This window comes from Rattus norvegicus, chromosome 4 (genome assembly GCF_036323735.1).
Source record: "Rattus norvegicus strain BN/NHsdMcwi chromosome 4, GRCr8, whole genome shotgun sequence".
NCBI classification, from domain to species: Eukaryota; Metazoa; Chordata; class Mammalia; order Rodentia; family Muridae; genus Rattus; species Rattus norvegicus.
Window position 1 is genome coordinate 61,777,048 of NC_086022.1, and position 23,339 is coordinate 61,800,386.

Genomic DNA, 23,339 nt, shown 5'->3' on the forward strand with positions numbered 1-23,339 from the left:
GCCCTGCAATGACTCTTTGACTCCTTATAGCCATCCTTTGGAGAGTTGTCTGATTCATGATGGTGGCAATGGCAGTGTCTCAGGCAAGGACTGCTCAGATAGGACAGTACTCTTGGGTTGTCATGATGCAGGTGAGTGTGGAATCTTTCCATGACTTCTTTGCTCGAACTCGTAGTTCCTGGTTGGTGGCACTGTTTTGGGAGATTTGTAAAATCTTGAGGACTATGACCTGAAGGAAGTTACTGGAGGCAGACCTTGAAGTTAATGTTTGCTGGCTGCTCTACTTCCTGATCTGCCAAGACATAATTTGCCATTCTACAAACTCTCATCGTTGCACAAAAACCCTTCCAGCTACCATGATGTCTCCATTGCAATGGATTTTATGCGGACAACCATTGAAAACTTTTCTTCCCTTAGGTCCCTTCCACCAAGAATTCTGTCACAGTGATTAAAAAAGTAACTAACAGTCCAATCACTACATATTATGGTGCCAGTGCACTTATATCCCATCTTATAGAGAACACTAGAGAATAGAACAGTTAAATACTCTAGCTTATTTGCTGTCCATGATTACAACTTAGAGGGAGGAGATGCCAAAGTCAAAAAGTCAGAACCCAGCCCCTATGCCTTTATTGCAGGGCCTCAGCCACTCTGCCGTTTGACCTTTCCTTTGCCCCTATCAGCCCAAGTCCTGACCAGCCTACAGAGTGGGCGTTTGGTTGACTTGTTAAACCTTCTAACCTCTCTTGAATACATGTAAAGGCGTCCCTCCCTTCTCTGGTTCCTCCTCTGTGTAGGTATGAACTTCTGTCCTTCATCACCTCTAGTAGATGGTGGGAAGGGAATTATGGGAAGGGAATCAAGGTAGAAGATTTACGCCAGAAAAGATGCATAGGCTAGGGATTCGTTGGGCTCATACCACATGCTCTCGAGTTTGTCTCTTTCTAGGTTTTTTCCATTCACACTATTGGTACAGGAGAGAGGTCTGTCTTTTTTGGGTTAAGGACACCTCTTTGAAAGCCTCCACAAAATAATTTCTTGAAATCATAATGAGGTCTGATGAGCTTAACATGAACCTTGATCCTAGGGACAGGAAGCTGAGTAAAGCCAGGACACTTACGAATTGTGGACACTGCAGTTGTAGAAGACAAAGCTGGTGCTGGCGAAGGTCATCCCAGTCTCCTTTGACTTGAGTTGCAGCTGGACAACATGATGGTCCCCTATAAGGCAGAGCCCACCATGGGGGCCAGGGGAAGTTCAAAACCCAAGTCGAAGTCCCATTAGCAGTAATGTACTCTGGGGAAGAGAGCCTCTTCCTCTGGGATGCTGTCAGCAAGGTTCAGTTCCAGGATGGCCCCCTCCCACACATATATACACAAGCAAACCAAATTGGGATTAATATCCCTTCTCTGTTATGTCACTTCTCTCTCTCTCTCTCTCTCTCTCTCTCTCTCTCTCTCTCTCTCTCACACACACACACACACACACACACACACACACACACACACACACACACACACGTACATGTCCTCCTGTGCTGTGTCTGAAAGATTCATGAAATCATGATGCGTAGCCAGGGAGGAATAAAATGTAGTATCTCAGGAAAACCATTGCCAATGGCATGAGTGGCATTACGTATATGTATAAATGTGTGCACACACAGGCTTATCTCATCTCTGAGCCGAGAGACCTGGTCCTGATACTGCCTTCTCTGTGGGATTTGGCTCCATGGGGGTAAGAGATACTAGATTCCTCAGCCGGCTCCAAGGAGGCATTGGAGCCCATGTTTAATTCACAGTCCTGACCCTGCTTCCAGCCTTGTTCTCTCCTTTCCCCAAGAGCCTCATTAATCAACCGGCTCTGAATAAATGTGACAAATCAAAATGGGACGGACAACATGGAATCCCTCTACCTAGCCAGCCTATCCCTTACATGCGCTTAGCCTGTGTCCACTCACAGCCTTCCTATGAGAGTTGGCTATAAGCAGCAGGCAGCTATGTGTGGGAGGGTGAGGAAAAAGTCTGAGTCCTAGTCATGTGAGTACGAACAAATCGTCAGCAAGCCATTCGACCTGCCCCATCACATCCTTGCTCCAGGCTAACTTTCCTCTTCCACTGTTCACCCGGGCTAGCTAAAATGAGCAGACGACCACGGACTTACACCACCACTGTTCCAGACCTGCCTGTACCTACCTTCTCTGTAGCTCCTCCTCATCTAGGATGAGATAGAAGTTTGGTTGCTAAGCTAGGGCTGAGACAGAAGGACTGTACCAGTTAATTTCCAAGGGTAAAGGAGAAAAATCTCATGTCTATCTCTTTTAACCATCAGCCCACTTCTCCCCCCCCCAACTTATTCCTGCCCCTAGGCTCCATCAATACCCCACATCTGTCATGAGTTCTGCTACCCAGGCACAATGAGAAGTCTGTCACCCAACTTTGCCTCCTGGGATCACTTGCTCACCATTTTCTGTGATGATCCGGGGCACCTCCTTGGCTGCAGGGGAGTAGCACTGGATCTGATTGCCTATTACCAGCCCATCCATCTCTGACAGATCCTCAAAGGTACAGTTGACACCTGCTGACAGTTCCGGGACATTGTATGTCTCTAGGACCAGCTGTGAACCACCCAGCCAGGCAGAGGAAAAGAGAAGAGGAGGGAGAAATGGGGAAAGGAAGAAAGAAAGGGAGAGGAAAGAGAAGAGACAGACAAAGGACAAAGAATTATTAACATAAACCAGCTTGTTACAAGAGTCGTGTAGAGAAGGCAGTGGGAAGTAGAGATACAAACTAAAGAAATCCACTAGAATTGGAGTGGATTTGGTGCCAGAAAGTGGGAACACTTAGGGGATTTGTGTGCTAGAAGAATTCTGAGCAGGACCAGGTTGGATGACAGGACACCTCTTCCATTTGGTAAAATAAGAACACCAAAGGCCTAGTGCTAGAACTCAGGGTCTGCATCCCATTCTCCCAGCATTGCTCCTTTGTAGATAAAGAGATCATTGACAACACTCATTGCTATGTAGTCTTATTCTGTCATTCCGTGTTAACTTACACAGCAACTAATCTCAAGTTGGCTAATGGGTAGTTAGGTGTACCTACTGCAAGCTTTGGATTATAATAAAATATTACGCCTTTTATTATGCTTAGTCATGTAATGCTTTTTTCTGCATATATAAAATGTATTTTGAGCACATTACATCATGCTCCACTATCCCCCTTCGCATCCCTCACTCTCCTGTTGGGCCTACTTTCTCCCTTCTTAGAGCTCCCATTTTCATGCCATATGTAAATATATGATTTTATGTCTCTATAACATCCAAGACCCACAAATGAGAGAGAACATGGGATTTGTCTTTCTGAAACAGATTTAAATTCACTTAATAGTATGATCTTGTTGCACCCATTTTTCTTCAAATGACATGGATGTGTTCTTCTTTATGACTGAAAAGAAAGGGATTTCTCTGTGTCTATAAACCCTGGTTCTTTATTCATTCCTTGGTTGACAAACACTTAGGTTCGTTCTACAAATTAGCAGTTATGAATAAGTCTGCAAAAAGACATCAGTGCTCAAGTATCTCATAGCCTGGAGTGGGTATTCTATCTGGGTCATATGGGGGGAGGGGCATCTACCTTCAGTCTGTTGAAGAACCTCAGTGCTGATTTCCATAGTGCCTAGACTCATTTAATTTTCTACCAGCGTTTGTTTTTATTTGCTCTCTTGACTGCCATTCTGACTAGAGTGAGCTGGAATATCAATGTAGCCTTACTTTGTATTCCTCGATCACCTTGGTATGGTCATTTCCTTGTCCTTATGACTGGAACCTTTTCTTTAATTTTCTTGCCCACGTCCCCTTTCTTGGGCCCCCAGTAGATACTTCTTGGCTAACATCCTGCCCTTGATCTAGAGTCGCTCCTGAGAGGCCGTGGTGCCTATCGCTGGTGAGAGTTCTTCCCTGGAGTCTGACCTTCCCACCCTTACCAGCACGTTGTACTGAGAGACAGAGATGTTGTTGGGATGGACCGTCAGCCGGACACACTGCTTCATCTCTGAGGCAAATCTTCGGGGCTCCCTGGAGCGTTCACACCGTTCTTTCCGGGTGCACCTGGCAAGGACACACAACGATCAATTGGTCCAGAAAGAGGCAAACATCTTCAGATGCTCTTGCTGATTTTATTTCCTTCTTCAGGGTTGGCGCTCCTCTATCACGCTTAGCTTTGGAAAAGGCAGCCATCTCAAAAAAAAAAAAAAAAAAAAAAAAAAAAAAAAACCAACAACAACAACAACAAAAAAAAAACCAAAAAACAAAAAACAAAACAAAAGAACAAAACCCAAAACCTTGAGTCAACTTAAATTCCCCTCACTCCCTTCAATTTACATGGAGAGTTGTACAGTGGAGACTACATTCATTCATAGTCTCTGACACCCCGCACCCCTTTCAGCAAACCTCACTTCTTCCCATATATGTGTATAGTACATAATACATATTGTATTGTTTATGTAATTCCATGGATTTCCACCCCTTTACCTGTCCAGTTCCATCTTGATCTACAGAGTAGCTTTAGTTCTTTCGTACCCACAATCCCTCTGTCCTGACCCAAGCAGATATGAATTATCTCTTTATTTCCCTATAGCACCCTGGAGTTTCCCACAGTCTAGAACTTTTTATGTTTTATGATAATTATTGAAATAAAAGTAGCCCATTCTTGCCAAGTAGGAGCTTCTCAAGAGAAGACACGGTGTCTGCTGTCTTTTGGAATCCCCCTCACGGATTCTAGCAATGGAGAAAAGAGAGTGCAGGTAGGCGAGAGAGGGGGGTGCAGGAGAAAGCAGAGAGGATACAAGAAATAGAGGGTAGTAGCTAACAGCATCAGAACTCCATCTCTGTGGCATTGGGGAACTACTACGTAAGGTTTCTGTCACTGTTTAATGCCCTGTGTTGTACAAAGTGTACCAAGTCACAGGCGCACCACATCCAGGGTGGCCTTGGCTTTTAACAGTCTACTGACTAGGGTTTGAGAGAAAGCTGCACAGAAAACCAGGTTCTGTGTCCGAATGTATACATCCCTATGTTCACAGCATGAAGGTATCTGAGCTCAGAGAAGAATATTTAACCCAAGCCAGATAAATCTTACAAATACGGAGCTGTGTCCAATGTCCAGGATTTGGATGCACTGCAATATGGATTATATCGTGAAGCACAGGCGGGCGAGGTGCTCCAGAGGGACAGGCTGAGATGAGGTGGAACTATCTAGAAATCACCACTGCATGGCTAGTCTCTTTGGGCTGAAGAGAAAAGACTGTTGTTAGCAGCTGTTGAGGGAGGTCTAGGCAGAATGACAAAAGGAAACAGTAACTTGGGATGGGGAATAGTATGTGGAGAGACACAGGAGGACTTCCTTCAGGAAAGACAGCTGTGGGGGTAGAGTAAGACAGGAAAGGAGAAGAGGTACTGGGGTACCCCTGGTGGCTTGTGGATCAACTGAGTCCTAGAGGAAGCTGTGGTTCTCCCAGTTGGAGGAAAAAAAGACATGTTAGCCAAAGCTGGAGGCCTGGCCTCCAAGTGCAGAACTGGAGATGAGAGTTTAGCTAACTAAGGGGAAAGCACTAAAGGCGGCACCTGAAGCTGACTTGGAAGGAAGATGGGAAAATAAAGGGGGATTAAGCAGGAGGCAGACCAAAAGTCACCCCATCTCTCTGTAATGCAATCATGACCACTAGTTACTGTGTACTTACACTGTAATAAGGTTTTACATTCTATACCATTTAAGTTTCCTGTGTTCAGCCCATCTTAGAGCTCAGAATACCATAGAAGAGGATGAGCAAGTCACTTCTTCATCCAGGTCAGAGCTAATCTGAGTCCATATCAAGCCCAGACAAACTTAGAGTCTCTATTCCTTACAACTGTGCTAAGATTCTAGAAGCTTCCAGGCTAAGAAGTAAGGGAGTAGACCCCTGTGCAGACTAAACCATGTTCCTTACCTTAATGCTTCTCTTACATCCCTAAGGCTCTTTAAACATTTCCTCTCCACCATTTCTTTTAGGCTCACCAGAAAGCACCTGACTTTCATGGATACTTGTTGGACAAACCTGAAATTGCTGGGATGAATTCAAGAGGCCTCCAAAGCAGGAGAGAAAGGTCAGAAATGCATCTGGGAGTCGCCACAGATTTCTTGGGCTGCTGGAGCAAACCACTGGCCACAAGAGTGTCTGCCTCTAAGTCTTGGAAGTTAATTTACCAGCTCCTCGGCAAGGACTCCATTACCTTCAGCCATTAGGCTAATGTTATGGACTTTTGCAGAGTGTCTGAACTGACATTGCTATTAATAGTGTTATTACGCCCATTAGCAGCAGACCCAGAGAACTGGTATGGCTTCAATTATTCACTGACTCACCAACTTTGAAGTTCTTGTTTTCAAGACGAATCAGTAGGTCTGAAAAAATATCTTTGATTAAATTATAAAGAGTGTGTGTGTATTGAGGTGGGGGATAAAGCTGCTTCCTGGCCAAACATCACCAGAAGTCACTTAATAGAATAGATGGGCTTCATCTCTCTCCCAGGTTGGGGGAAGTGACACTGGTAGTTAAACAGGGACAAGTCTGACCTGTGTTGTTTGCTGCTACCCAGATTCCCAGGGCTGCATCTTGCTCCAGTTCTAGAAAGTACTGTATACACAAAACCATGCATAATTTATAGCTTCAAGCATCAGGGCTAAATGCTTAACCTCTTGACGCCTTAGTCTTTTCTTCTAGAAAATGGGAGCAAAATAGTAGCAAACAGCTAGGGGTTCCTGAAGATGTCATAAGGTAAGAGTGCAGTAAGCAGTTATAAGAAGAGATGTCAACAAGTGTGAGCTGGTATTGTTAGCCCATCACTTCCCTAAGTCCTCGTTCCATGGCTCCAAACTACAGCTGATACAGAACGTTTCATCATTTCATTGTGCACATCAAAGGGAGAAGGGAAGGCTGAGGCAGTGTTCCTTACAATGAAGGTGGAGGGAGAGGCTCAGAGGCCAGGAAGACCAGGAGAGAGAAAGCATGCTATGGGTTGTTTTCTTAATAGCTGTCAAAGCATATTGAGAACTCAGCTCTCTCTCAGTGGAAAGTTAAGCTTAAGGTCAGAACCAGGGGTGTTTTGACATTTCTACCATCCTGCATGGTTCACGAGGGTGGAGGCTACAAATGTCTAAAAGCACAGACAACTGACCTTAAATGTGATGGGATAATGGCAGGGAAGGTCCCAGGCTTCTGATGTCTTGTGGGGTTCGTCAAGGTAATAGCCCTTGGCTCTTTGAGGACTGTGGTTTTCTAGTGACTCAGACCAGAGTTAAAATGTGAAAGGGCTTCATTTCTGTTCTTACAGGAGTTCCTGAGTCAGTTCCCACCAAGGGCTCCAGTATGTGGGAAGGCAGTACTCTCCATTCTTTAGGAGAGGCATCAAGGTCTCGCTTCATCTGTTTTCCATGTAGAGGAAGTTGTGCTTATGCAGACTCACAAAATACATGCTTTGCAACTGAGTTTTCAGGCATCTGTCTCTGTCATTCCCAAAGTTGCCTCTGTCCCAAATACAGATGAGCAGGTGACCAGCAGGCCCCAAGGAGACCCATCTCCCCTTACCTCCGAGTTAAGGTCTTCCTTACTAAGTAGTCTTTGCTCCTGTTTTCATTCTACCTCCTGTGCACTGGGCCCTTACAGCCATAGACCAGAGGTTCTAACAGCTCTAGGGAGAAAGGCCCCAGGCCTCTGGAAGGGGTTATTATTCAAGCCAGTGGCTCCAATGAGATTATCCTCTCTAATGAAGCAGTTACCTCCGCCCTCCCCTAAGCCTGAACTTTCACTGCTGGAGAATTCCCAGCCAAGTGGAAAATTAGAAGGGAAAGGAATGGAGAAAGGAAGGGGGTGAGTGAGAGGGAAGGAGAGTGGGGGTGATTACGTTTAGTAGAAATTAATTCCTAAACACACAGAAAAATATTAGCTTCCAGTGCTGCTGGCCAAGCAAAAAGATTTCAGCATGGAAACCAGGTTCTCTGATCGGCTGGCTCAGGTACGCCTCCCAGCTGGGCAGATCCTAACTCAACTGTCTCCTCAGACTCTTCTGTGTGGGCCCACTGGGCTCAGAACCAGATAGAAACACTATCTTCAAGTCAGATGGTCTTCAACCCTTGGCACTATGGTTTGATCTTGGCCTATGCTTGAATTGAATCATTAGAAGTCCCATGCTTAGATCATAATGAAACAGAAGACAAAGAGGAGGAGGGGGAAGAAGGAGGGGAAGAGGAAGAAGAGGAAAAAGAAGAGGAGAAGGAAGAAGAGGAGGTGGAGGAGGAATAGGAAGAAAAAGAGTAAGTTGGGTGGTCTTCCAGAAGAATATTGCTTGGGTCTTCAAAGTCTCCTATGAATTCATGTGTTAAAGCCTTGTTTCCTGGTCTATGGTTCTATCAGGAAGTGGAAGGACAGCTAGGAGATAGGGCCCATTAGAATGAGGCCAGGATATGGGGGGAAAGCCTTGAAGAGGACATGAGACCAGGACCTTTCTTTCTTTCTTTTTTTTTTTCTTTTCCTTTTTGCGAAGCTGGGGACCGAACCCAGGGCCTTGCGCTTGCTAGGCAAGCACTCTACCACTGAGCTAAATCCCCAACCCCGACCAGGACCTTTCTTATGCTTCCCAGTTGCCACATGTTCTCTACTACATGTTCCCACCATGGCATCCTGTGCTGTCACAGACACAATGTAACAGAACCAAGCAAATAGGAAAGACCAGGTGGATAGTAAGCTGGACTTGACAGATGAGGAGCCGAGGGTAGGAGGAAGATCCAGAGAAGGCAAAGACACATCCTGGTAGATCTACTTTATTTCCAACACAGTCTGTGCTGAGGAAAACATTGCCTTTTACTTGAGACACACTGCAACAGTGACTCTGATTAACTCTGATCAGCTTTGTGATGTAGTTTATCCAAGGTCCTGGTGTTTTCAGGTCCTTAGTGTCATAAGGTACAACAGGCTTGCTACAGGGAAACAGTTTGCTCTGCACGTTCATGCTGCTCCTTTGTACAAGCACCAGTGTGTGTGTGTGTGTGTGTGTGTGTGTGTGTGTGTGTGTGTGTGTGTGTATAAATTTAAGCCTTAGAATCAGCCCTGCTCTTTGGAATATCTCCAGATAGCCAGGATGTTAGACTGGTAAACTAACCATAAAGCTATATGTACATGTGCTATATGCTTGTATATTCATGTTTGCACATGTATGTAGGTAGATGTACATATACATGCATGTACATATAAACACAAAGGCAATGTGGACAAAGGATGTCTCTTTTGATTACTAAACTCCCTTATATTTTGAGACAAGGACCCATCACTGAGTGGGAATTTTACTGATTTGGCTAGGTTGACTAGCCAGTGGGCCCCAGGGATCCCCAGTCTTTACTTCCCCAAAGCTGGGATTGCAGAAACCTATGGACATAGTTGGCTTTTTATGTAAGTGCAAGGGATCTAGGTTCAGGTTCTCAAGCTTGCATGACAAGAATGTTATATGGCATGACAAGACTAAGCCATCTCCCGAGCCTCTGACTTATATGAGAAGGTGGCATTGTCTACTTGTCCTTACATTATGAAGCACCTATTAAACTTGAGAATATGTACACACACACACACACACACACACACACACACACACACACACATACACACACACACACACACAAGGTGTCAAGGGTTTAAATTAGTCTGGAGCTAGTAAGCCATGGGGAAGAGGTTGGATGTACTAGTACTAAGTTTCAGACTTTCCTCCGGAAAGATTATCTAATAACGTTTGATAAAGAGTCAATCAAAACAAGTATGCTGGCAGAAGCAGAGCCTATCATTCCTCATGCTTCTGAAAGCCTTTGGCCAGCAGTCCTAGAAGATACCTAGACATAGGTTAGTGGTAAGGGAGTAGGTTAAGAAATTAAGAAAAAAGACAAGTCTCTGGGATCTGCTGACAAGAAGCAAGGAACAACTCATATCTTAGAGTCAAAACTTCTTAGAAGGTGACCAGAGATCTTGCTTTGGGAACAAACTACTCTGTACTTTCCCAGATGGCCTGTGTGCAGGCAGTCTAAATGCATAATCAGTGGTGAAGCTTCTCTAAGGAGGGAAGGTGTGCTTTCTTGTAATGGTTGGCCCAAGCACTCCAATCCTGAGAAAGGAAAGAGAAGAAGGGACTCTAGGAAGGAGACCCTGGGGTCCAACCCCAGCCCCTAGTGACAAGGTCACAGTCATCATAGTTATAGCTGAGAAGTGGCTTACTACCCATCCCATCCCTTGGCTTTGACAGCGTGGTTGTAAGATGGCTCCTCTCATGAACATTCAGACCTTAGGAAAGGAATCTGGACCGCTTTGTCTACAGATAGCTTCTTAGATTTTTACTATCCTTCTATCTTCCTTTCTATTCTCTCCCTCCTGTTTGGCCAAAACACTACAGGAAAGAAGAAATAAATCCCTGTGCTACCCACTTGGGGAGGGATGGGGCTTCTCCTCACAGAGGCAATCTCCAGGACATGAAGAGGAGATGCTGTGTAAGTCTGCAAATGATCTTCCCGATGGTGGTGCCCACGAGTCTTCCAAGGAAGAGTAGCGCCTGGGCCAATCAATGAGCTGAGTCTTCCACAGGCGGTGGGATCCTGTTACCTACCTAGACTAAGATAGGCTTCTTTGTCTGGGAATGGTGCCAAGGCAAGGGAAGATGGGAGGGGGCTCAGGGCCTGCCAAGCCTGGAGGGTGTGTTCCAGGCCCAGGACAGGAGACATCTGTGATGGGACAAAGACAGACCAGGCTCGGATGGTTTTATTCCCTTTGGCCCAGATCAGAACAGGTGGGCTCGTACTCAGAGGAAAGCCCTGGGAATGCAGGCAGAAAACTGCAGGCTGAATAAATAGGCAGCTTTGTGTTTGCTGTCCTTGCTATTAGGAAGACAGGCCTGGAGACAGGGCCGGGGCTGCAGAAGAATTCAATGTAGAGACTTCTCCTTACCCCCTGGACTGGCAGGTATGCACTTTGCCACATTTACTAGTGCAGGATGGAAAGCAGAAAGAAAGAAATGATTGCATCATCTCTTCAGCATGTTCAGCCCATAGCCCCCCCCCCCCCCCCCGTGATATCCTTGCTACAAAAGCTCTTTCAGTGACATGGGCCACCTGTTTGCAGAGGCTCTGTCCTCAGGCTTCTTGTTCTGTTGGCTTCTTTTCTATAGCTCCCTCCCACCCCCCGCTCACACACACACCCTCCCTCCCTACCACAGGAAAGGTTGTCAAAAATGACTATGAACACAAACAGACTCCAACTCACACTCAGAAGGTCCTGTTTTGTTCTTTGCCATGGAGTTCATGAAGACCAAGCTTGCTGGGGCACACGGCAAGGGACACTATCAGTTAGCATAGAGTCTTGCCCAGTGAGGAAGCCTGACAAATATGCTGATTCCTATACCCCATCATTGCATCAAAAACCTGGTCTCCAAGAAGCTACAGGGCAGAAACAATATAACAATAATTTTGCATCCCAAGCCTAGCACTGTGTCTAGCATAGAATGTGTAGGACTAGTTTCAGAAGTGTGTGTGTGTGTGTGTGTGTGTGTGTGTGTGTGTGTGTGTGTTCACAGTACTTTAGGGAATGCTGAGGCTACCCATTCCTAGCAGAGCCTCTCAGGACCAATATCCCTAGACTTGTTCCCACACTAACTCTGTTCACTGTTCACACCTACCTCTCCTTTCTCCCCTTTTCATGTCTTTTTTGTTGTCTCTAAATCATGTATGTTCGTGATGTGCTCACTGAAAAGGACAAGGCAGTGTGGGGCAGGAGGAACAACTTCTGTGTTTAATTTGAATCAAGACCCATAGGTAGTACTGAGGGAGGGAGGCAGTGTTGTCTACTTGGGCTACCCGAGTTTACGTATGTTGAAGTTTTTCAGACAGAATACTTCGATCTGTCCATTTGATTCCATACAAGTTTAGAACTGTGTCAATGAAAGGCATCTTAGAGAACCAAGGACCTGCCCTTGCCATTTGCCCTAACACTTGGGAGCTAATTTTGGTCATTAACTCTGGGAGGGCAGGGAAGTGACTGCTGAGTAGTTCAGTGATTGGTAGATAGTCTGGGCTGGTGGAACTCATGAGTTGTGTCCTACCAAGAAGTTACAAGACCCCTGGGCACAGCTCCAACGTCCCTGCAGGTCTGGCATCATCACCCATACACCTCACTACTATCCATCTCATCCTTGGGTTAGCACCATAAGCCATGACTCTCCCTCCTTGCAAATGTAGACACCAAATGTCTTCCATACAGTGCTATGGCCAAACTTCAGTATTTGCAGATTTCCTATTTCAAATTCAGCTAACTGCTAACAGTTATTAGTGCCCCCCAAGCTTGTCTTCATGGCATTTTTGAGGTTTCTCATGACCAAATGCAGTGTAGGGAATGACTCAAGTCACATGTTCCCAGCTAGAGTAGAAAGAGGTGACAGTCTGCCTTGTTGTTTCAGTAATTGCATTATAAATGAGGATCCTTTGAAGCCTATTTAATACCATATTTTGGGGGGGTTTTGTAGTTGTCCGACTTTGAAGGATTTACTGCCCAGTATTCCTAAGCACATCAAGGCCAAGGTATGACACAGAGAAGGTGAGTATGTGTATGTTACTGAAGCTTCATTCAACCAGTTGTAAAGGCACATGCAGAAGGATATGAGGAAGAGGTGGAGGCAGGAAGATCATGAGAACTTCATCCAGGTATGAAGTTATAGTTCTGTTGGTCATGAGTTGACCATTAATGAATTAATAATATTTATTGAGAAAGATATCTTAATACAGATGTCCAACAAATTAAGGTTATGTATCAATTCATTCGTTAAAAACGTGACCAGTGGTTTCAGGGGCCTGACCCTCCATTCCTTTTAGAGGCAGTGGTTTGCTAATTTGCTAATTCATTAACAGTTCTTTTTTCTTTTTTGTTAATAGTTCTTTTTATAGAATACCACTACTAAACATAATGCAAATCAGCTGTACTCAATCTCACAAGTGTAGAAAACAGGAGAACTAGACTGCACTGATTTCAGTAATCATTACAAGATCCCATGTCATAGCCACGTAGTAGCTCTCACTGTGGCTCCTTGGGCAAAGAGAGGCCCCAGAAGCAGCAGTTGAGTGTTGGTTGGCACACAAGACAACCCTTGTACAGCCACTGCTCTTAGGAAGGTTTGACATCTGGTATGCAGACTGGGGTGAGATTTGATGCCAGACTGAAGGAGGTAAGGGGGGAACAGCAGGAACATCTGCCAGCCAAGAAAAGACAGCTTGAAGGTGTGACACCTTCAGGGACTCAAGCACACCATTCAAGGACCATCTAGAAAATCACTGGAGTCTACCAGAGCCCAGTAGGAAGGATACTCGTGAGCTCTTGGTTGTTGCTGTAGCCTATGAGATCTTTAACTACTCTACCAGGGTTCTACTAAGCACAAAGCCTCTGACCCAAGTGGTTGGGCCCATCAATTCTCCTGTAGCCCAGTGAAGTAGACAAACCATGCATCCTCTTTCCAGGCCACAGAAATAGTCCTGGGGAGATTTGCATATGAATTCTGTGTCAGACACTGCAGTCATGTCCATGACTGTTTCCATTCTGACATGCTGAGATGAGCTGCTGCTTTTCCTATGAGATAGCCTGCTTTATGAATGACCCTGACTATTTTTTGGCTTTAGTTTACCCTTGTTTTCTGCCACAGGGGTCAGGTACCATGTCATAAAAGAGGAAGCTGAGGCCATTGAAGTACTGTATGGCATCTTTTTTCTTCTCAGACCTGCTTAACCCAGCTGTGGTGGTGAATTCTCACTGAGATCAGTGCCATATGGGGGCTGGAATAGCATCATGACACAAACTAACAGGGACACAGAAACCTGTGTTTTGGTCCTGAAGGATTTTGGGGAGGGGCCAGCTTTTCTGATCGCCCTGAAGTGACACTCATACCACGCTGTAGCTACTAAGCATGCTCCACCAATCAGTAAGCTAGGTGGCGTCCAAGTCCCCAAGGAAGGCATTAAGGTAAGGCATTAATTCCTTTTCTGAGAGATCCTACTATACAGGACAAAGAAACGAACCCCTTTCTTTCTTACAAGGTAGTATGAGGGAACTCTTCTGGTTTGACAGGAGCTGGTATGCATTCTAAATGTGCCTCTACACTTTCCTTTGTGGGGGGCAATCCTGGGTTCCATCACACTATTACTGGATGACCTTGATGTACACTTGAGCACAGCTTCCAACCTATCTTAGAGTTGGGTGCCTTTCAGCATGATTTGATGGTTCTCAATTTCTTTCTGCTAAAATACCCCTAACATTTCAGGCCTTCCCTTAAGAGACACAAAGCCTCATTATGTCCCACACCCAGAAATAGGGAAGTTGACTGTTCTCTTGGAGAGACTTATGAGAAATTAGGAGGGTGTTTTTAACTGTCAGAATCTAGAGAATATTTCCTGTCTTTGGAAGAGGAAAGAGACAGATCCCACCTTCAATTTCTGATAGTTTAAAATGACTGAAAATTACAATAAATGTCATTGGTCCCAAGAAATTCAGGTTGTTAATGCGAAGACTAAGATCTTACTTTATAATGTGTGTATCTAGTTCAGAGAATAACAGATTTCAGGTGGCCACAGGAATCAACCATAGCTAAAGTGAGATAAATTCTATTCAAATGGGGTGTAACTCTGGTGGGTGTTAGGAAGAACAAAGATCTGGGACTGGAGAGATGCATCAGTTGGTAACTGTTCTTCCAGAGCACCCAGATTCAATTCCTAGTATTCACAGCGCAGTTCACAAACATCTGTAACTCTAGTCCTGGGGGATCTGAACTATTCTCTGGACCCTAGGGCACCAAGCATACTTGTAGTGCACAGACATGCATGCAGGCCAAATAGCAATACACATAAGAGAAAAATTAATTACAATTTAAAAATGATCTTCACCTCTCTCCTATTTCCTGGCTAGTTGTCTGCATCTCTCAATTCAATCTTCAAGGTACTATTTATTTCCACTTTACTATGACTGCCTTCTCCCCTCTTCTAGAGAATAAATGGGGTCCCCACAAAATGGACATACAAGGAGACAAAGTACTGTTGTGATGTGTAGGGGTGCTCTGCAAACTGAAGTTAGACAAGTCCAGGAGTCTGTCTCCCTGTGGTTCTTCAGGGTGTCACTGCCAGGGTAACTGCCATATTCTGACCTGTCACTGTTCCATGGTGCCATTGCCATCTATGTCTTAGTGGAACTGGGCAAGGAAAGTGAACCCAGAAAGCACAGAAGAGTGATAAAACTTGCAGAGGGTGGAAGGAAGGAAGGAAGAGGATGAGAGGAATGCACACAGGGTGAGAGGAAGGACAGAGAGGAGGTTGTGAGCCCCTGGGAGGAAACAGGAGGCGGGGGCAGTAGCCAATGGTACTCACGTGTTGTGGAGCACACACCAGCCACAATGGGGGTCACCTGAGCCAAGACACTCGCCACAGCTCCGATATTGCCCACAGGACTCCACAGGAACTCTAGTAAGCTAGAACAGCACACGGAAGACCAAGCAGTCAGTCACCAGTCTTCAGAACACCTGATGGGTCACAGCTAAAGTTGCCATTCTAAGTACAATCGTATTACCCAAGATAGCAGAGGAGCATGGGGGAGCTTAGGGTCCCAGCACAGAGGGACTTTGAGTGGCCATATTGGAGTAGGTAACTGCATAGCATTCTGAGGATACAAATATTAGGTCCTAAGATGTATTGGGAAATGAGGCCACATTGACTTTGTATAAAATACCATAAAATAGACTTAGACACTACACTTTTAAGTTTTCCTATGACCCACACTCCCACAGATTTCTGCAAATACCCAGTCCATTACATATTTGTTTCCTACCAAAGCAATAAGGCCGATTGTTCATTCTTTCTCCATCTTGTTTTACTTTCTCTCACCTCCCTTCCATTAGGTCTCAGCACTTTTATTTTTTTCCAGAGAGTACTTAGCCCCCACCCAGCACTTCTCTCCTCTTCCTCCTCACTGTTTAACAAGGTGCTGGATCTACCCCGTGGCTGTCTTCTGCCTTCCCCTGCTTCGTACTGTTGACCAACTCACTCCAAAAATTGATTTCACTGTGGTTCTTTTAAAGATCAGCCTTGCTGTTTTCCCCCTACCCACACCCTTTTTGTGATTTGAGGCTTCCTCTCCAGCCCAGAGACTTTACATCCCCTTCCAACGGCAGCTTGTTAACATAAAATGTTCCACATGACATTTTCACTTAGCTCAAATGCCTCTATTTCCTGCATGCACTTAAATACCGTTTGAATTTCTTTGTTCTCCAAGGCAGCCTTGATGTCGCCTTACATGATGCCCAAGTCCCAGCAACGTAGTAGGTATTTAAAGAGGACGCTCATGATCAGATGGAATTTTTATTTTCTTTTTTATAACCTTGGTTTTTATTTTCCATTTTGCTAGTTACTTCTTTTTTAAAAAAAAGTTAAATTTTTTTCATTTGTGGATATTTTATATTATCTACTTTTTATCCCACAGAGGGCTTCTTGCCTAGTCTTTTAGCTAGAGCCAGGACAACTAGCTATGGTCACCCTCAGAACCAGCACAATAAGTTGTCCGTGCTGACACTGGCTGAACCGTCTGTGCTCATGAGGGAGTACAGAGGCTGTTTTTCCCCTGCTATTCCATAAAGCATCTGTGCTCTACAATTATGTCCACTTGGCAGGGGCTACTTGTAACTCATGCACAGTCGAACTGGCACCAGAGCCTGCTCAATTAGTCTCCACACTCTTTTGGAATTAATTAATAATTAATTCCAAGTCCCACCACGGTCTCCTTTCCCTTAATTTCCTCATTTCCTTTATCTATCTTTTTGTAGCTGTCTTCTCTCATTCTTGCAGCTTTGCCCTTGGCCTTTGTGGCTTGCTCTTAATGACTTGGCTTTGCATTTGGATTTTTCTATATTTTTTTCACATTTATTTATTTGTGTGTATGTGCATGTTCACGCCTGCGCACTTGCACACACATTTTTCATGCACGCAGGTGAGGGACAAAGATCAACCTGCAGGATTCATTTTCTCTTTCCACCTTGTGGATTCTGGGACTAGAACACTGGCGAGCAGGCTTAGTGGCAAGCCCCAGTATCCACTAAGCCACCTCTCCTGCCCCTGGAATTTTACCTTAATTTCTGTCATTGACCAGGTGATTTCCCCATGACTGCAATGCCTTTATAATTAAGTTTGCTGACCAGATTTTGTGATTTACACTGCTGGCTCCACAGGCAACTAGGAATTTAGCTTATTCCTGCTGCCTCTTTAATTTTTCTGTCCCTCCTTTAGCAAATACCTCCTAGTCACGTAAACACAGGCATAAATAGTGCCCGACCCAGAGGATCCTGACTCCTAGGAATTTAGGAGTAGGAATGAGATTCACGAGCTATTTTCAATATTTCCAAAAAACCTACTGGAAATTGGACTGTTGCTGTTTTACGTGGTTATGCATACTCATGTGCGTCCCGTATTAAAATAGGAAATATATTATTACTTAATAAATGCAGTTTGTTTAGTAGACAGAATCTTTCAAAATGTGACTCCCTGAGGGAAGAAATAATAAAAAGGGCTATAGATGGTGAAAGTTGGGAACCATAAGCACATAATCATGTTTTCATGGGTTCCAGCTGCCTGTCTGGCACTCCATATTTTGCATGGGCTTAAAGGAAAAAAAAATATCATGACTCGTTCAAGCAAAAGCATTTTCTTGGTCTAAACTTAATTAACACTCTCCCTAGCTTCTCATATCGACCTGTTTGGTAATCTGTCTTGCATGGAATATACTCTGGAATTCCAGGGCTAACCCTGGGATTTCAGGGTGAACGCTAAGGTATGCCTTGCAGTTCTGGAGTATACCTTGAGATGATGGGGTGTCTTCTGGGATTCTGGAATGTTAGCTTGGATTCTGAGGTGTACCCGAGAGAGTCCTAGGGTACACCCCAGCACTGTAGGGCTCACCTTAGAGTTCTGAACTTTCCCCTGGGATTCCAGGGTGTTTGTGTTTTCTGGAGTTCTGGGGTATGCCACTTTGAGTAGGGGGCCAACCACTGAGTAAGTCAGATACCTCAGAAATTTTGCATTCTAAAAATAGCTTGTAACTGGTGTTTAATAATGTCAATAGCCCAGAATTATAAAATCCTTCCTCCCTTGATTTTAAACAGCTGCCGTTTTCTGTTTAGTTGGAAAGGATGTTGGAGCCTACCAGGGGAGTTTCAAAGCATCCTTGGCAATTACTAGCGATGAGTCTCTACTGTCTCTGAGACTTATTTTCCTTGTCCTGAAGCATGGAGCTAAACCCCACTCCCAACACTCCTATTCCTGAAGCATAGGACCATGAAATGGATTTGGTCTGGGGTCTGGCACTTACAGGCGATGTTTAAGATTTCCACAGGCTTCCCTGGAAGCATTCCATCCCCTGTTGTTCAGTACACTGACACCTTCCCAAGTCACAGAGGATCACAAAGCCTTTCTAGAACTGGAGAGCTACACTGGGAGTAAACAGACCTGCAAGACTTGTTCCTCCTTCGTCCTTTCATTGTGCCATTTCCTCTTGGAGTGTGACATCAGCCCCTAAGCCATTCACCAGCCCACACTTCAGATAGGGCTCTGAAGTTACCTGAGCATCCCGGACTAATTCAGAAACCTATTTTGGCTTCCAAGTACGCTCCATGCTGTTCTTCGACTTCAACTAAACATCTATATGGGGCCAGCCCCACATCTAATCTCCGAGAGTTTAAAAGCTAGGTCTTAGCTACTGCTTTGCTCCCATTGCTCCAGATGAACTTGAATAATTCTTTCTGGGTCCCTATTCAATCATCTATAAAATAAGCAATGATATGAGTTCATTCTAGAATTCCTTTTGGATCTGATGTTCCAGCTGCTTCTAAGTGTCCAGACAAAGCCTCACCCAAGGCAGTCAGTTCTCTTTTGTGGACATGTGTAAACACGATATTGGGTATGGTCAAGAAAACACACCCTGAAGATCTGGGAGTCTAAAGTTCTCCCTTTGAAAGGCCAGAGATCTTTACCTTCCTTCCAGCTTGTTCCCCAGACATCGTGTCATTTTTATTACCTGCTCGTGAGGTTGTTCTAAACATTCCCCAGTCTTTCAAAGCATAGATGCTAAAATTAAGGGGGCCACAATGGAATTCTCCACTAGACAAGAGAAAATAGTTGTCATTCAAGGGATTGATGTCATCTCTCTCCCCTTTGCAGGACCTCCCCAGGGAAGGGCAGGGACCAAGGATTCTCAGAAGTCTCACTCTCCAGTAACTTTCTCTATGGCATGGCCTAACACTGCCACTGTGGCTCCTGCTTCTCTAGCTATAGCATTGCTTTCCTGTGGACAATTCTAGAACATGTCAGAAGTTTTCCTGACACTTTTAGAATCACTTTTGCAAACTGGAATAAGTACAGCCATTTATCTCGGTTACAAAATGCATACAGGAAAGTCCTGGGTTCCCTTTTACCTCTTGCTAGTATGTTGCAAAGGTGGCCAGATGGCTTCTCAGCCACCTTGCCCCTATGAGTTCTCTCTCTCCCCAGTATCTGGATTCACTACCTACACTGGACACCAAACAAAGCTGCCTCTCCATCCCCCACCTCAGTTCCTCTCCTGACCCTGGAACACGAACCACTCCAGATGCAGAGCCACACGATTAATTAAAAGCACCACACGCTGATTAAAGTCTTAAGCTACAGTGCCAGGCATGCTAATTAACCGAGTGAGGGAATTTAGACCACAGGAAGAGGTGAAAAAGAAGTGTGTGTGTTGAGGGGCTGACTTCTGTTGGGGAGAACAAATCAGATGACAGTGTGACCTAAGCTATCATAATGATAGATGGTGTCAGAAAACACAGAAGATTGAGGTCCCTCCCCTGGCCACTAGACTCCAGGAGAGGTTGTTGATTGATGTGGCTACAATGTAGCCTTTAGTGTTTCCAGAAAGTGAGCCCCACCCCTTTTCAGGACCACCCCCACTATAGCAGAGGGGAATGTAGCTCCTAGAACATGAGTGGGGTGGGATCTGCATAGAACTGTCTTGGTACGCTGTCCCTAGGCTGTGAGCAATTGCTCAAAAACAGATTTCCCACGTAAGATAGTGACTTCACTACCAAGTACATAGTCAAAAGATGAGAAAGTTGGGCCTCAAAGACATATTTGCACATTCATGTTCATAGAATTATTCAAAATAGTTAAAAATGGAACGTACCCAGAGGATGAAGAAAATGTGGTCTGTACACACACTGAATGGTATACAGCCTTCAAAGGGAAGGAAGACAGGTTGGGGCACACACTCTGGAAGCTGGGGCCGGAGAAGTAAGAGGCTAGCCGGAACTACATAGAGAGATCTTATCTCAAGAAGCCAAAAAAGGAGGGAGGGAAGGAGAGAGGGAAGAGGGGTAAGAAATTCTAGATAAACTTTAAGAACAATATTTTACATAAAATAGGTAAGACATAAACGGAAAGCCACCACAACACACATGAGACTGCTAGAGAGTCACAGTGAGAAGTTAGAATAGTGGCCACCAGGGACTGAAAGTAAGAAGGGAGGAGTAAATTGCTATTGAATGGGTACAGAGGTTCAGTTTAGAAAGACAAAACTGTTTTCGAAATGGCTACACCATTTATATATGCCCTGATGCCCATGAGGACCCAGAAACAGTTAAGTAGCTAATTTCATGCTATATCTATTTTACAGTCATTATTAAGATGCTGTAGAAATGGTCTTGAGTGGATGTTGGCCAAGGTCTCACCTTCAGCAGAGAAGAGTTGACATGAGAACACTTGCCCAGCTCCCAGGTCTGGGGCATGCATCCATGCTCCGTGCTCATGAAATAGTCTGAGATATTTTGGTAAATAGACCCACTCTTTTCAGCTCCTCAGATTAATCTTCCTTGGACAAGGATGGTTTGGAGATAACCATCTCCTATCATTTGTTTCCTGATTTGAAAAGATAATCTCACAGCCTGTCTATCCAGAAGGTCCCTTTTCTCCATACTCTTCAAGAGGTGCAGAATTCAAATGTTTGACTTGATGGTGAGTAGTCTCTGACTTGACAGATTTGTTTGTTCTATTTTAAAGTTTGTTTATGTGCCTGTATGAGTTTGTGCTCACTGTGTGTACACAGGTATTCTCTGAGGCTAGGAGATGGCGCTGAGTACCCCGGAACGAGAATTCAGCAGTTGTGAGCTCTCTAGTCTGGTTTTGGGAACTGAACTTGCATTCTCTACAGGGACAGTATACCTTCTTAACCTCTGTTGCATTTCTTCAGCCCAATCCCTGAATTCAGATCATTACCCTTCTGCCCATTTATGACCTGTGGACTGTTCCCTATCCTCCCTTCCCTGTACTTTGTGTCTTTTGATTGCTTTCTTGCAAAGAACACTTCTTTTCTTTATCCCTTTCCAACTAAAGTTAGCTTCCTTAAATAATATAGTATACCCTGGCTTGGTCTTAGACTATGTTAAAGAGTATCATCATTTACTTTTATTTGTATGTACATATATATGTGCATATGTGTGCATATTCAGACATGCATGTGTTCATGTGTGCATATGTGAAAACTAGACTATCATTTCTCAGAGCATTTCAACGTTGTGTTTTTGAAGATGAGTATCTTACTGGCCCGGAGCTCACCAAGTAGACTAAGCTGGCTAACTATCCAGGGATCCAATATGACTGGATGTCTCATGTGGCTAGGCATCTAATACATGTTTTCAAGCCAAGAACTTTGCTGATTGAGCTAAGCCCCATCCCTACTTTGATCAACAGAATCCTCATCATCGTCATCATCGCTGTCATTATCACCTTCCTTACCTCACTAGTCTCATGACCAGAGCCCACTGACTTACACAACAGCAGTCTAGGCTGGAAGCTGATGAGAGACAGAACAGAGCAGAGGGCCCATCCCAGCTCCCAAGACCTGGCCGTGGTCGTCCTAAGTTTCTGAATTGGCCAAGTTTACTCCATTCTTACAGGAAGAAAGAGAGCATTCCCTAGTCACTAGAGGAATTGGTATGGTCTCATGAGGCCTGGCTCGTGGTGGTCAACCCCTGCCAGTTTTCCCTTTTCCAAGATGCCTTTCTCTGGCAGTTGGGCTCTACCCTGCCTGTTGCAGCTCTCATTCATCCCAAAGGGTGCCTGCTTCTCCACAGATTCCATGCAGAAACACTCCTTCTCTACTGTGCACAGTCTCTGTGTGCATCTCTCATTTGTTTAAGCATTTGACATCCTGGTCGAAGTGTGAGTTATTACTCCATCTCTACTCTTATAATTGGATGCTAATGCCACAGTGGCTACACTGAGCCTGATGGCTGGAGTTAATTTAAATGTCCAAAAGGCTTCCTAAGTACCCAATTTCCTTCAAAATTGTCACACAGAAAAAGAAAGAAAAGAAAGGAAGGAAAAAAGAGGCAAGAAGACCCATTAAGAAACTCGAAGAAGCTCCTGGGGAGCTGTCAAGCTGCACAGATGTGGCACTTGGTGCCATTCTTCATGCTGTCCCCCTGTCTCCTGGTCCTATGCAAGGGAAGTGGAGCTGAAGAAAGTCGCTCCTTCTAGGAGCGAGTTAGCTGAATAACGCACATACATCTCAGTGGCATGGTATTGGAGAGCTTTCAGAGTCTCCTCTTGGGCCTTTCTTTTTTTGTGACCTGTGGCTACATTTCCAGGTTTGTTTCTTCTGACTTGGGGTCATGAAAGGAATTCATAGAGTTCCTGGAAGCCCATCATAGCCAAGACTGTCACCTATGGTTGAATTCCCCTCAAGTACCTGGAACCATTAAACTCACCACTCTTCTTAGAGGTGGGGAGCTTTCTAACTTGGCTGCTTAGTAAGAGAGACAGATGTCAGGAGACTGGTCCCAAGTAATTATGGACTATACTTTGCACCTCCGTTTACCTATGTTGGCCTTTTAGGATCGCCCTTACTGTTACCTCATGGAGAACAAGGAGGTAGAATGTACTTTTCCCGCCTTTCACACTGGGCATGGCTTCAAGACTTGGCTGGATCAATGAGATGGTCATGACCACAGGACCAGTACATGCCTGAGATTTGCTCATGGATTCGACTTTGCCCTTCTGTGCTTATGGCATCTCTGCAAGAAAAATGTCCTAAGTCCTTGTTTCCTCTTGGGCATTAAAGAATCTGTATGAACCAAGATCAGAACTCCATCAGCAGCCAGATGTCAGGCTAGCTTGAAGCACTACCCAGTGAGACAAGTGTATGGCATGGCTCTATAAGTGAGTATAAGGATACATGTCTAC

General features: G+C 44.8%; 1 protein-coding gene and 1 long non-coding RNA gene across 3 annotated transcripts in view; one reads left to right on the forward strand and one right to left on the reverse strand.

Annotated features, from left to right (window-relative positions):
* LOC108350688 (uncharacterized) overlaps positions 1-7,525 on the forward strand; it is an 84,095-nt gene extending 76,570 nt beyond the window's left edge. The window contains exon 3 of the long non-coding RNA XR_001837561.3: positions 6,042-7,525. This is a non-coding gene — a long non-coding RNA (uncharacterized LOC108350688). The remainder of the gene's footprint in view (positions 1-6,041) is intronic.
* The window catches only part of Plxna4 (plexin A4), a 441,985-nt gene that overhangs the window by 89,565 nt on the left and 329,081 nt on the right, over positions 1-23,339 (reverse strand). For both annotated transcript variants that reach the window (XM_063285987.1, NM_001107852.3), the window contains 4 exons: positions 15,453-15,553; positions 3,979-4,102; positions 2,461-2,614; positions 1,121-1,220 (listed from right to left, as the gene is read on the reverse strand). In XM_063285987.1, coding sequence (XP_063142057.1) covers positions 1,121-1,220; positions 2,461-2,614; positions 3,979-4,102; positions 15,453-15,553 — 479 coding nt within the window. The remainder of the gene's footprint in view (positions 1-1,120; positions 1,221-2,460; positions 2,615-3,978; positions 4,103-15,452; positions 15,554-23,339) is intronic.